Raw genomic sequence first — 15,304 nt, forward strand, 5'->3', positions numbered from 1 at the left:
GTAATGTAATAAAAACACAAACAATTATATTTATAACACACTGGAGTTCAATGATGAATACACTAGTCAAGCAGAATCTGCCTTGCCTTGAATTGTCCTTTATGCGTCAGGTGACGGTATGTACATTTTAACTACATCTGATTAATTTACATAATTTAATTGAAACATCTTATTTCATTTAGCTTTAACAATAAAACAAACAAACAAAGAAGGTTACATTAGATTTGAAATGACAAGCTCTAAACCATGGCATCATTATTCCTCTCTTCTCAGATGGGATGGTGAGCCAAATCCGCTGGCCCTAGTTTGGGAATCCATGATTTAGATGAACCGTCAAGATCTTTTTCGGGGGGTTTGTTGGTCCATAACTTGTAGATTCTGCATGTTGAAAAACCCTATGTCTGACCTGTACTAGCTTCTATTAAAGTGGAGGAACCATTTTAATCTGGCTCCGTCCGAAGTGATCTCTCCTAAGGCAGTAAAGATGAGTAAAAACAGACATAAAAGCGCAATAGTAATCTAATAACGCACAGAACAAAGACAATGATAAAGAGCAGATAACAGGCTATAACAGCCAGAGCCAATTTAGTAGCCCCTGCAAGACATCACAACAGAATTACTAAACGCTGATTGTATTTACAAACAGTTAAAATATTTTAAAACAGTTTTAAAATATTAATATTTGACAACGGAAGCCTCATTATCAAATATAAAATAAGTTAAATGTGTAAGTAATCAACATTTGCCTGTCTTTTCGCATATGTTGCTTCATTTTAAAGCATGAGTTTCACCATCATTTCAACGGCTCAGTTTTATATAGATTATTTGCAAATGGTGTAACAACAAAGTAATATTGTTCCCAACAACTCTCCACATCTTTATGTGTTTGAAACTGCTCCTTCAACTGCTTTCTTCATAGATGCTTTGTGTTCAATAAGATAGTAGCATATTTAAACTATGAGTTTTGAGTCTCACTATTTCATCATGTGGGAAGTAGACTTGCAATATATGAGATAGCATACATTTTTATAACTTAATAAACCATTAAAAAATGAATTCAAGATCCCTCTAATTAATATCAGGATTTATTCTGTGATGATAATCAACTGGATGTACTCTCACCAGCCACTTTATTAGGTACACCTGTGCAACTACTTGTTAACGCAAATCTCTTATCAGCCAATCACATGGCAGCAACTCAATGCATTTAGGCATGTAGACATGATCAGGACAATCTGCTGCAGTAAAAACCGAGCCTCAGGATGGAGAAAAAAAGGTGATTTAAGTGACTTTAAACATGGTTGTTGGGGGCAGACGGGCTGGTCTGAGTATTTCAGAAACTGCTGATCTACTGGGATTTTCATGCACAACCATCTCTAGGCTTCAGAGAATGATCTGAAAAAAAAAAGTAAATATCCAGTGAGAGGCAGTTCTGTGAGCGCAAATGCCTTGTTGATGCCAGAGGTCAGAGGAGAATGGCCAAACTAGTTCCAGTTGATAGAAAGGCAACAGTAACTCAAATAACCACTCGTTATAACCAAGGTATTGAGAAGAGCATCTCAGAATGCACAACACGTTGAACCTTGAGGCGGATGGGCTACAGCAGTAGAAGACCACACCGGGTGCCACTCAGGAAACTGAGGCTACAATTCGTACAGGCTGGAAAAACGTTGCCTGGTCTGATGAATCTCGATTTCCGCTGTGATATTTGGATGGTCGGGTCAGAATTTGGCATCAACAACTTGAAAGCTTGGATCTATCCTGCCTTGTATCAATGGATCAGGCTGCTGGTGTTGTAATGGTGTAGAGAGGTCACCAAACTTGTTCCTGGAGGGCCGGTGTCCAGCAGATTTTAGCTCCAACCCTAATCAAGCACACCCGAACAAGCTAATCAAGGTCTTACTAGGTATAATTAAAACATCCAGGCAGGTGAATTGAGGCAAGTTGGGGCTAAACCCTGCAGGGACACCGGCCCTCCAGGACCGAGATTGGGGACCCCTCGTGTAGGGGATATTTTCTAGGCACACTTTGGGTCCATCAGTACCAATTGAGCATAGTGTCAATACCCATCGTGTCACAGCCTACCTGAGTATTGTTGCTGACTATGTCCATCCCTTTATGACCACAGTGTACTCATCTGCTGATGGCTACTTCTATCAAGTTAACAAGCCATGACATCTCACACTGGTTTCTTAAATATGACAATGAGCTCACTTTAATCAAATGGCCTCCACAGTCACCAGATATAGTGGCCAGTGAGTGTACATTATCCCTTATATAATTGCAATATACAGTATGAGGTTTTTGTACAACTGCTTTAGTTAGCTTTACATGGACATAGGAAAATAAATACCAGTTTAAAATGATTTAAGACCTACATGTAAAACACAACATTTTAATAGATTTAAGACTTTATAAGGCTTTTGAAGATATTTTAAGGGTGCTTTCACACCTACACTTTCGTTTTGGAACGTGTCTCATTTGCCCAGTTAGCGCGGTTCGTTTGGCATATGTGAACAGGGCAATCGCGCTCTGATCCGCGCCAAAGTAATCACTCCGAGATTGCTTGAATGAGGTGGTCTCGGCTCGATTGAAACGAACCCTGGAGCGGTTCGATTGCAGTGAAAAAAGCGATCAGATCCGAGCGCGGTTATATCGCTGTGTTTTATGGATATGTAATAGGCTTACGGCTATACGAAGAGAGAATTATGAGTAGGGCGGGAAGTTTTGCGAGTCTCCGGATGCCCACAAACGAGTGATGATCTACCGGTAATCTTGCGTCTCCCTCCCGGTCCTCACATAGGTATAGTCGCACACCCTTCTCACCCCTCCCCACCGCGTCTCTCCTCAGACAAGTCGCACGCGTGCACTCTGTCAATCACCACCAAACCACCACCTCTCCTGACGGCTTAGCGGGACGCTGCAAAATAAACCCTGACACTCTGACCAATGTAAGGAGAGTTTACTCATACGTGACTTGTTTTAGCTCTTTTGGTCCAATTAGAAACTTTGCAGTGTGAAAGCGAACCGCTCCAAGAGCAAGGAGCAACAATGTAACAAATGTAATCTCTGTTTCGGAACAACTGAATCGATTCACAGGTGTGAAAGCACCCTCAGACTTAAGACCCTGTAAACATCCTGTAATAAATCCAAAGTTTTTTCAGGTCAGATTTGTACTTACTTGAGAAGCCGTTGAGTGCTACCCGGCTTGGGTGGTAGAAACCTCTCTTGCATTGGCACTTGTATTTGTCCAGCACAAATCCATGGCCCACAATTGGATTACACTGAGAAAAAAATGGTTTAGCTTTAAGAACTGTGCTTCATAAGTAAGCATACACATACAAAAAAAAAAAACCATTGAGCAGAGATGTCCAAACTAGGGCTTGTGGGCCAAAGTTGGCCCATGTTAACCTTTGATTTGGCCCACTATCCCACATGAGAAGAGAGTGAGAATAATGGGGAGAGTTGGGGCAAATTCCTTTAACAGGGATTGTAATTTAAGCAAATCAAGGCAATAAAACAGGTGCAGCTTGACTAGTGTAACTCCATTCTGTTATTTATTTATTTATTTATTTATTTATTTTGCTGTAGTAAGTACATTATAAAATTTAAACATGAATTCAACATGTACTGCATTAGTTAATATAAAGCAATATTGTCTAGTTGTTTCGTAAATATTAAATCAATTAGGAAATCACCAATGGCAACATTAATAAAGTTTGGCATATTTTCCTTCAGCCCACTACTGGTGAGTTTGGTTTTTGGCCCTTCATATGATAAAGTTTGGGCACCCCTGCTGTTGTGCATTGTCAGATATATTCTTTCATGCAGTGTGCAATGAAGCTGTTTAAAAATGTAAAAAGTCTGCAAAGTTTCAAAGATCAAAGTGCACAATTACATCTCTCTCAATACAAAGAGATTGTATTGATTATTACATTATAATAAGATATAAATCCTATATATTTTTTTTATTTAACGGGGAAACTAGCTTTCCACACCATACAAATCAAATGTAGATCATCATAACCTGCGTCCAATCCCGGCTAACTTCCGGAAAGGTAGAGTAGTCTATAGCGTTAGAGATAACAAGTAAAACAAGTCCCGCCCCAGGACAGACAAAAATCCAAAATGTTTCACGCGAGCAGAGAGAAGAACCAGCAAGCAAGCGGAGAGAGCTGATCGCACGCGCGCGCTGTAGGCATGACCTCGCTGGCGAAAGCGTACATCGTGCGCACAGATGATGCGCGCATAAAGATCCCCTGTGTGCGCGCGAGCTGTAGTTTCCTCGTGTGTAGGTCTGTAATCTGCTCGCGGTTCCCTTCTCCTCGCACGTAAACATCACCGCTGCGCTCGATTAATATTGGCATTGATTTGCCACCATAAGACACGCAAATGGGAAAGGTGGATGGGAAGAACCAGCTCATTTGCATGTAAAGCCACAGGCTACAAAAAGAGCTACATTGTAGTCACACACCAAAATGGGCAGATTCTACATTATATAATAAATAATCTGATGGGTTTTTGAGCTGAAACTTTATGCTCTGTTCACACCAGATGTGGAACACGCGAACAATAGGTGCGTGAACATTATGAGTTCACTGGCTTCATTCGCGCATCAAATTTCCTTCATTCATGCGTCAAATTCACCTTACAATTGACACGAATTTGCATCATGGGGAGGTTTCTGTCTGCTCGGTGACTCTAGCTTCATTGCTAAAATGGCTAACATGGATTTCATAGAGAGAATAGCTGTGTTTATGTACTTTAGGAAGGCTAAAAACAGCGGATATAATTGTTTGGCCTCGTGTCTGAGTCCACTAGATCCCATTAGAGGTGCACCTGCTCTGAGTTCATCAACTCCTCCAGAAACTATACCTGGATGATAGAAGCTTTCAGCAGTGTTTCCGACTGAGCCAAACCTAGTTTGATGAACTGTTGTACAGTGTTGGCAAGAGCATTTTGCTCTTTTTTCCCCGTGCTACTCACTGCCCCACCGCATCGAGAGTGATGCAATCTCAGCTTGCATCATATAGGCTGCATCCAGATACTATTGATCTCTCTCTCCGTATGGATCATTAAACAACCGTGATCCATTACACCCCTAATTACAAGTATTATCCTTTGGCTGAATCTTTATATAACACAAGAAATCATATAATCATATTTATATGTATAAGTTAAATGCAAATACAATGTGAGAACACATGCAGATTTCACACAGCTTTTGCAAAAACAAATATTTTGTGCTCATTCATGTGAACATTCTAGTCTGATGTACTCAAAAGAGTTTTTCTTTGAACTAGGTCTGAAAAAGTCACGCCAAGTTCACAAGGCTCTATAAATAATCTGGAAGTGCCATGAACCCCTGAGGAAATGTAATGAAGTGAAGCTTTCAGCACAAGCTGGATGCTGATCTCAGATGCTGATTTCTGGTAAATTAGTCACTGTTTTGTCACCTTTGGATTAGCAAATGGGATTCAAGTGAACAAGCCTTAATAGAGGAATGATTCTCTGAAAGATAATTATCTACAGACGTCTTAAAATTTGCTAGCAGCTCTTGAGCAACATGTTTAGCGAGGATGTGGATTGCCAACTGCTGTAATTTTTTATCATTCATTCATTAATTTTCTTGTTGGCTTAGTCCCTTTATTAATCTGGGGTCGCCACAGCGCAATGAACCGCTAACTTATCCAGCACGTTTTTACGCAGCGGATGCCCTTCCAGACGCAACCCATCTCTGGGAAACATCCACACACACTCATTCACACACACTACAGATAATTTAGCTTACTCAATTCACCTGTACTGCATGTCTTTGGACTGTGGGGGAAACCGAAGCACCTGGAGGAAACTTACACAAATCCAGGGAGAACATGCAAACTCCACCTAGAAATGACAACTGAGCCGAGGCTTGAACCAGCGACCCAGCAACCTTCTTGCTGTTCTTGCTCCAAATCTGTTTTAGTTTCTGTGGTACAGAATGGTTTGTACAACTTAAGGGTGAGTATATGATACTTTTTTGGATGAACAATCATTTTACTTGTTTATTAAAAATAAATACATTCATAAATATGAAGCATACCTTTTTTCAAACTTGGGAAAGTGTCTGCATCTTCCCGTCACATACTGTCCATTTTGCTAATGTCAAAAACAATATTAATAATCGTTATTTTAATAAAAAGTAAATACTCTCATTACTAATATTGACTTGGCCATGAAGAGCTATGGCCATAAGGTCTATGGTGCCTGTAGAGGTGGCAATCCACAAACCTGGTGGTGGACACCTGAAGAAAGGAATCCCGTCAAGCTGAAGAAGGAGTTCTACAGGGCTTGGTTGGCTAGCCCGGGCAGTTGCGAAACCAAAAACTTGGGCCTGGGAAGAGTTCAGGGAGACCATTGAGGAAGACTACCGCTCAGCCCCAAAAAGATTCTGGCAAACCGTCTGGTGCCTCTGGAGGGGAAAGCAGTTCCACACTTAAACACTTCTGTTTACAGCAGAAGTGAGGAACTGTTGACCTCTACTGGGGATGTTGCCGGATGGTGGAAGGAATACTTTGAGGAGCTCCTTAACCCACTTACATGTCTTTCATTGATGAAGCAGAGATTGGGGATGCAGGGGTGGACCCTATCACCCAAGCTGAGGTTACTGAGGTAGTTTGCCATAAGTATTGCAGTGGCAAAGCAGCGGGGGTCTTGGCTGACTCTCTGTCTCTATAAAATCACACAGAGGTCAGGGACAGTACATCTAGACCAGGAAACTGGAGTGGTGGTTCCCATTTTTAAGAAAGGGGACCGGAGGGTGTGTTCCAGCTATAGGGGGATCACACTCCTCAGCCTTCCAGGGAAAGTGTATGCCAAGGTACTGGAGAGGAGGATCCAGCTAGGATTCCGGAGGAACAATGCGGTTTTCGTCCAGGCCATGGTACACTGAACCAGCTCTATTCCCTCATCAAGGTGCTCCAGGGTTCATGGGAGTATGCCCAACCAGTCCACATGTGTTTCAAGGACTTGGAAAAGGCATTTGACCATGTTACTTGTGGCATTCTGTGGAAGGTGCTCTAGGAGTATGGGGTCAGAGGTGCTCTGTTAAGGGCAGTTTGTTCGCATTGCTGGCAATAAGTCAGAACAGAATTTCTATGCGCAGCCATGGATCAAAAGCAGTCCAGTTCAGGGACCACAGGTTTTCATCTGTGTAATTTGCAGACGATATTGTTCTGTTGGCTTCGTAAACCTTCAACATGCACTGGGGTGGTTTGCTGCCGAGTGTGAGAATCAGCAACTCCAAGTCCGAGGCCATGGTGTTCCACCGAAAAAAGGTGATTTGTCAGGTTGAAGGAAAGTCCAGGTCGCCAGGTCGAGGCTTTCAAGTATCTTGAGGTTTTGTCCATGAGTGAGGGAAGGATGAAACGTAAGATTGACAGGCGGATCGGTGCAACGATGCAAAGTATTGAGGTTGATGTACAGTACCGGTCTGTTGCTACTGTTTAAAACCATTTTTCCAAGTAGAAGGACACATATTTCCCCCAATTCTTCAAGTGGTGATCGCTGCAGAGCCATTTGAGGAGAGCTGAGCTCCAGTGAGGGGGAGCTTAAGCTTGAGCTCCACCTTTTTTGCACTTCTTCTACGAGTGATGTCACTGGGGGTAGGGTTAGGGGTGGGGTTGGTGTACGCATTAAAACAGCTTACAGGAGGAGGAGCGACAGCTCATGCTCCCCCTCGCTGGAGCTCAGCTCTCCTCAAAGGGCTCTGCAGCGAGCACCCTCTCCAATTCTTGAGGTTCTTTGTTATTTCCTATTAGTTTTAGAGTTTGTTATAAAATTCTAGTTATTTCATATATCAAAGAACTATTATATGCACCTATTACATACAACTGCTGCCAGTCTCTGAGGTCTTCTGGTTAAGACCTTTTAAACTTTTCCCAGAACACGTCTCAAGACAAAAGATGATCATGCCTTCTGTGTTGTGGCTCCAAGGCTCTGGAACTCTCTCTCCTTCTAGCATTAAGAACTTTGAGCGCTGCTAAACTTATTAAAAATTGTTTAAAGACACATCTAATTGGGCAAGCTTTTAATTAACAATATGGTAAGCTGGTAATACATTTTTGTGATATTTGTATTTGTATCTGTTTTGATCTATGTTTTCTTTTACTGTAAAGCATTTTGTGACTTCATGTTTGTGAAAGGTGATATATAATTTTATTTTAGTTACTTGCTTACTGAGAGTGTATATGAATATGATTTAATAATACAAGCCTTGCCACATTGCAGCGCAGACAAATGTGGGCGATCTGAAAACATGAACACATCCTTGAAAAATTTCAGGAGTGAGGAGTGTAAGTGTTAGCAGAGTTAAAAGATCAGTCTGTCACTGAAGACAGCGTTGCTCAACCTCCCTGCTGTACGCTGTCAACAAAACACGCCTGCGTCAGGATATATTTGGATGTGTGTGCGTGTGTGTGTTTGTGTACCTTCAGTTTATCCAGCTCTGGCATTCAGAGTTTTAGCAGATATTTTCTATCCAAACAGTCTTTTTTTAATTGGATATAGTTTTGGGATGTCATAACTTTTTTTTTTTTCATTTAATGACCCCAGAACTTTTTAAGTTATAATTAAAAAATTTTTTTTTTTTTTCAAAACATAACATAAGTGTTTGTTATAATACCATATTATTTTGCTTTGAGACAAATTTATAGACAAATGTAGGATAGAACAGTAACAAAAGTAGTAACTTTCATTTGTTAATTGATCAGGTAATCAAGTTTTTCGTAGGAATTTACAGTTTTGTCCTCTTGAAAACATGGAATGTAAATGGTTTTATTCACAAATTATTTATGATATTTACATTTTTTATTTAGTTTAAATTCCCAGCTTTGGATGGAGCTACCTATTGCCTACTTGTTTCGAAAGATTACTATTATTAACATTTTATAAAAATACCATTGGCTTCAGGCTGTTTGGTCTGACGCAATTTGAATATAGGATTTTTATTTCTGCATAAATTGTTATTACGGTTTTGCTGGAGAATTGAAGGCCATCTGTAGCTCAACAGAAGTTGGGTGATGAAAAAGGACAGCGATCCAAAGCACAGAAATGAATCAAGAACACAATGGCCTTAACACAGGAAAATATAGGCCTTCTGGATAAGCTTGACCTCATAAGATGCTTTGGCATGAGCAATTAACAACAGACACCCACATAATAGTGCTGAACAGAAAGTTTTGTAAAAAAAAAAAAAAAATGAAAAAAAAAAGAAATTTAGCATTAAATAACATTCAGTGATTAATAACAACATGAAGGAAATCACATAACCATATTTATTCCACATTCCTATATTACTCCAACCCGTCTCCCACAGCCCCCCCCCCCCCCCATCAGCTGTTTTATTCAGATACCTTTCACCTAAGACACTACAACCACCCAAATCCCCATGAAAAAAATCTTTTATTATGAAAAAGGACCCTGTTCTCTCAGTTACATGTCAGTCAGTGCCAAAATTTACCCACAAGTTAGCAAAATAAGTAAGAAAGACCCATGAACTGCCAAGGAATGGATCCGCAACCCATTTGTTGACAAATCAGGTAAATCCAGCATGTCTGTACGAGAAAAAGATCAACTTCTGTACACTAAAACCAAAGTCCCTTTAAGGCAAGTCATTTCACTCGGCGGCCATTTTTTAAAACACCTCTTGGGCTGTATGCTTAGGCATTCTGTCTGAATGAGAAAAAATCAAATTCTCCAAAACTGTTTGCCAAGCTTACGATTACATTACATATTTGGAATCACCAATATAATTAAACAACAGCCGTCTCATAAGTTTTATTTCAAAATGTCCGAATCAAACATTATTGACATTTTTTCAGGTTGCCCATGCAAGCTGATGCGCATGCGCACTCGAAAGGAAGGGGATCACGACACCAACCTAATTTATGGCAGCTCTGCACATTATCATCCTTTGGATAATAATCGTCTGATTGTGCTGCTCTTCTGAATTAATCCACAACTTGGCCTTGATGGCAAATCTCGTCCAGAAATCACAGCCTCTCTTTGTTTACACGTTTGTGGACATTTGAGTAGTTGCTGCTGTCATGTCATGTGCGTTTAACAGGACAGACTGAACCCCACGTTCTTTTCATACAGATGAAACCAGACAAAACCAAAAAAACTTTTGTTTTTAAGTGCACTTGGTTCATTTAACAATCCATATTTCAAGCTTTATTTTGGATAAACTTTTTATGTCTGTGAAGCAAGCATTCGCTGAGATTCCAATGTGTTTGTTGACCACCAAAAGCACACATCTGGTCCTGCGAAGAAACTTCAGTATAGCGTTCAATGTTTTGCACCTGTACTAGTAGGCAGGGCTTAATTCGCCTTATTGACCGTTACACTTTTCCCCATTCAAAACTATGCAAGTGAAATGTTTTGTGTATTCTTTAGTCTTTGCTGAAACTGACAGGAGTCTTGTTCACATTATGCATCTTTACCGCACATCTTCATTATTTTCTGCCCTATTTCATGCAAATTCTGAAGTAATGTTAGATTGTTATGTTGATGGATTAGACAAGTCAATAACAGATATTGTGAATATTGTTTTCCTACTAGCTAAATATCACATACACTGATGTAAGTGGAAAGCCCCCATCATTTGAACATTTCCAAAAGGAACTTAAACTCTATTACTGTGCATTATCATTATCATTGGACATTCATACATTTATTTTCTTTGTTTCTTTGTTTCTTTCTTACTTTTTATTTTTTATTGCTTTACCAGTAATATGAACCTTCTAGGTTTAATGCTGAATGTTTTGTACTTGATTTACTTATTCATTTTGATTTATTTATGTTTAATAAAAGCAAAAAATAAATAAATACCAAGTTCGCTTGCGTGCACATATTTGAAGAGACGTGCAAGCGTTTTCCTGGCGAACTCAGTTGAAGACGTCTTTCAGAATGTCACGAACGCACTGCAAGTCACATGACAAGAACTGACCAATCAGCTTCAAACTTTTTATACTTTTCAGCAGACTAATTACATACAAATTACTAATTACTCAGACAAACACAGAACACCCAAACACTGCAGTGATTTATAATTTTCTCCATAAATAAAACTTCTATCAGAGATGCAGCAATGTTTTGTCAGCTTATCATCCTCTGACAAAACAGTTAATGGTCGCCTAGCAATCCCTTCCACTCCCCTGGGCCATGGTAAAATTGTCAAGCATTGACTATTCAGCGGTGATAAAAAGGTTGGGGACCACAGTATTAACTGATTACTTCATTTGTTAATTATTAAACACAGTCAAGTCCATAAATATTAAGACATTGACACAATTCTAACTTTTTTGGCTCTATACACCAGCACAATGGATTTGACATGAAATTAACAAGATGTGCTTTAACTGTAGACTGTTAGCTTTAATATGAGGGTTGCATCAAAATCAGGTGAACGGTGTAGGAATTACAACAGTTTGCTTATGTGAATAATAATCATAAAATCAAACTATCACTTTTAAATCCTTTGCAGTCAATTGCATCCTGAGAACTGGAATGCATAGACATCAGGGTTTTAACCCTGGTGATGCTCTGCCAGGCGTTCACTTCAGTTTCCCTTCAGTTTTGTTTTCAGGAAGAGAAATTATTGCTCAATCGGATTCAGGTTAGGGGATTGCAAAACATTCCACATCTTTCCGTTCAAAAACTCATTGTTCGCTTTTGCAAGATGCTCTGGGCACTGGTTCTTTTGTATTCATTGATGACGTGACTGCTAACAAAAGCAGCAGGATGAATTCTGAAGTAAAGATAAAATTGCTTGAATTTTATCTTCATTTCAGAATTCATTCTGTTTATTTTGTTAGCAGTCACGTCATCTATAAATCCAAGAGAACTGGCACCATTGACTGCCATACATGCCCAAGCAGGTCACTACTTCCACCATGCTTCATTGCTTAGGATCATGAGCAGTTTCTTACCTTCTTTATACTCTTCTCTTCCCATCATTCTGATACAAGTTGATCTTAGTCTCATCTGTCCACAGGATGTTGTTCCAGCACTTTAAAAGCTTTTTTAGAACTCTAGTCTGGCCTTTCTGTTTTTGAGGCACACCAATGGTTTACATCTTGGTAAACCCTCTGTATTCTCTTTGGTGAAGTCTTCTATTGATTGTTGACTCTAACACACATACACCATGGAACAGCTAAATAGCTAATTGTCCAATTACCTTTGGTCCCTTAACAAGTGGGAGGCACATATGCAAACTGTTGTAATTCCTACGCCGTTCCCGATTTGGATGTAAATATCCTCAAATTAAAGCTGACACTCTGCAGTTAAAGCACATCAAGTTATTTTAATTTCAAATCCATTGTGTTGGTGTATAGAGCCAAAAATGTTGTGAATTGTGAGAATGTCAAGAATTGTGTCGATGTCCTAATATTTATGGACCTGACTCTAAATTCAAATCACAACTTATTTAAAAAAGAAAAACATTTTTGCAGTTTTTTTTAACAGCCAGTCTTATTTGAGATTGCACAGTCATGCAGAGCTTCTTGAATTATTCAACTAATCAACACGTACTGTAAGTAATTCTCATCTTAGAAACTTACACGTACATTATTCTGCCAGTTACACTCATAAAGCATAGTAAGCAATAAATCAGGATCAAAACTGAAAGGGATGAGACTTTATAAAACAGAATGCAGGATTTTCAAAAACACTCTTTTTACAACACAAAAATGTAATGTCCCTGTTTTTGGTGAAAGTTAAAACATACTGACTTTTTAAAACCAAAAGTGATGTCTTTACAGCTTATGCCCCAGTTACTTCAGCATAAACCAACAAAACGTATGAATGCATTTTAAAGTAGGAATGAAATAAAAGTACTTGGCTGAAATTTAAAATAATAGATGTACTTGGCAGAAAACCGAAACCAAAACTGCTTTAATTGTTTGTTATTTTAATAAATATCATAAAGCAAGTTTGTAAAGCACTGCTCACAGTGTATAATTTCAGTCATGATTTGGTCTTGTAAAACTATTTCACGAAATCCTAAATTATCCCTCCTATGCTAAAATCTGTGATTGTTGGTCTATTTACCAACAGATTGGCTGTTGTTATTAAAGTTTTCCACTGATGAAGTTTTACACTTTCCTGCAGTGTGCAAATTGTTTACGTTTGCTGTATCATTTCAGAATGCGAGTAATTGAAAATGTCACAGATAAATGATGTCAAATAGAGTTTTCTTGCATGTGTCTGTGTTTTGCATCTATTGGTTATCTTTCAGTCTGAAATCATAACAACTGAGATCTTACAGTCTGACATTGAGATCTTTTTTGTACAGTATGGCAAGATACTAGTGTATAGAATTATTTAAAAAAAAAAATGACAGGATGAGCCGGGTTTAAGACTTTTTCAATTTCAACTTTTAAAAAACTTTTTTCATTTTGATTTCAATGTAATTAAACTACTTAAATTAAAACCCACATTTAATTGATAGTGAACAAATCAAGAGGCATTAATTTGCCAGTGTTGCCATGACAGCACCATAGTGCTATTGCAAGCAGCAAGAACAAAGATACAACATTAAAATTTTCGGTAAGTAGATCATTTAATTAGACTATGTTTTTCTGGTGAGCATGTGCAGTTCATACATTCACATATTTAGGAGTTAGACAATAAAACTGAAACCCTGGCCAATTTATTGTTGGATGGCTCATGGCTAAATTTGACCAGGCTGGTGGCCATTCTTTATTGATTGCGCATTCCAACAGAAGAGTGGTAAGGTTTAATGAGCAGTTTTGCTTTAAATAATGCAATGCACAACAGGCTATGTCAGCATACAACCAAGACAAACCCCATCCAACAGGAGGAACTGTGGACACACGAAGAAGCTGTCTGAAAGGGATGTCCAGGTGCTTACCTGGATTGTATCCAGAAAGCAGAATATCACAGTAGTCCAACTCACCGCAGAAGTTAAACCTCAACTCTTTTGTTTCAACCAAAACTATTCGCTGGGAGCTCCACAGGATCAATATACATGGTTGGGCTGCTTTAGCAAAAACCTTTTGTCACACATGCCAATGCCAAATGTCAATTTTGATGTAACCAGCAGTGAAAATTTTGGACTGTGGACAATGTACAAAATGTTTTGTTCTCTTCCTTCGCTGTCTTTCCAACATCCAGGAAAATTACTGTGTGGAGAAGACCCAAAGAAACTTTGGGGGGTTTTACGATGTGGTCACTGGTTGATTGGTCAGTTTGAATGTCTCAGCATTTGGGCTTTGGTCACATGGTCAAGAAAGAGACAAAATAGCTGGTAAACTTTGCTCTGTCTCGTTCTCCATCTTTGCACTTTCCTGCTCTGCTCCTCTCCTGCTCTGGAGTCTATTTTCTCTGACTCTAGTGCTTAAAATCTTTAAGCCCTACTTGCTCTTTTCGTCTCTCCCTCCCCTGTCTCTCCTTCTACCTCTGTTACCTCTTCTACCTTTGTGCAGAACAGGCAATTGAAATGAATAGGTTTCATAGCACAGTACTTTCTGTGTCCAGTGAGACAGCTGCTTTACACAGTGCTTTGTTGTCAGCTGGAGGAAGATTTAAACCAATAGCACAGCCTTTTTTTCAGGTTTTATTTTCTGTTTCCTCTTTCAGCTAAAAACCGAAAATTCATTCCTATTTTAAAGCTTTGTAAGTTAAAGCTCGTGATATACAGATTTCAAACACACACAAAGCATGCACACAAAAAGCCAATGTTTGCTGTTGTGTTGAATGAGTATAGACAAAGCTCTTTTTACAAGATCAGATGAACTGTCAAATACACACATTATTAACTATGTTAAAATACCCACAAATACTGCACAAGTTTATATAATGTGGAATAAGTCAGAGTATGAAAATGGAAATCACATGTATCAGTAGATAAACATAACCAAGATCTTGAAAACAAGGCATCACACTTTAATTTAAGTAGCAATGCACCATTTCTACCGGGTTATTACCTGCCTATTAATATATGAACTGCTTATTAGCACTTTTGAAGTATGATTGTATTTTACATCCCTAATACTACCCAATACCTAAACCCAAATACTACCCTACTAACTATTAGTAAGCAGGTAATTAGTTTAGCTAATAAATAGTGAAAAGTCATAGTTAATGGATTGTTCATTCATTCATTAATTTTCTTGTCAGCTTAGACCCTTTATTAATCTGGGGTATCACAGAGGAATGAACCGCCACTTTATCCAGCACATTTTTACGCAGCGGATGCCCTTCCAGCCGCAACCCATCTCTGAGAAACCTCCACACACACATT

General features: G+C 39.0%; 2 protein-coding genes across 2 annotated transcripts in view; one reads left to right on the forward strand and one right to left on the reverse strand.

Moving 5' to 3' along the window:
• Positions 1–15,304, forward strand: part of ro60 (Ro60, Y RNA binding protein) — a 489,528-nt gene that overhangs the window by 235,160 nt on the left and 239,064 nt on the right. The window lies entirely within an intron of this gene.
• gpr158b (G protein-coupled receptor 158b) overlaps positions 1–15,304 on the reverse strand; it is a 135,198-nt gene that overhangs the window by 50,659 nt on the left and 69,235 nt on the right. Inside the window, exon 3 of the mRNA XM_691976.9 lies at positions 3,182–3,284. Coding sequence (XP_697068.4) covers positions 3,182–3,284 — 103 coding nt within the window. The remainder of the gene's footprint in view (positions 1–3,181; positions 3,285–15,304) is intronic.

Source organism: Danio rerio, chromosome 2 (genome assembly GCF_049306965.1).
Source record: "Danio rerio strain Tuebingen ecotype United States chromosome 2, GRCz12tu, whole genome shotgun sequence".
NCBI lineage: Eukaryota > Metazoa > Chordata > Actinopteri > Cypriniformes > Danionidae > Danio > Danio rerio.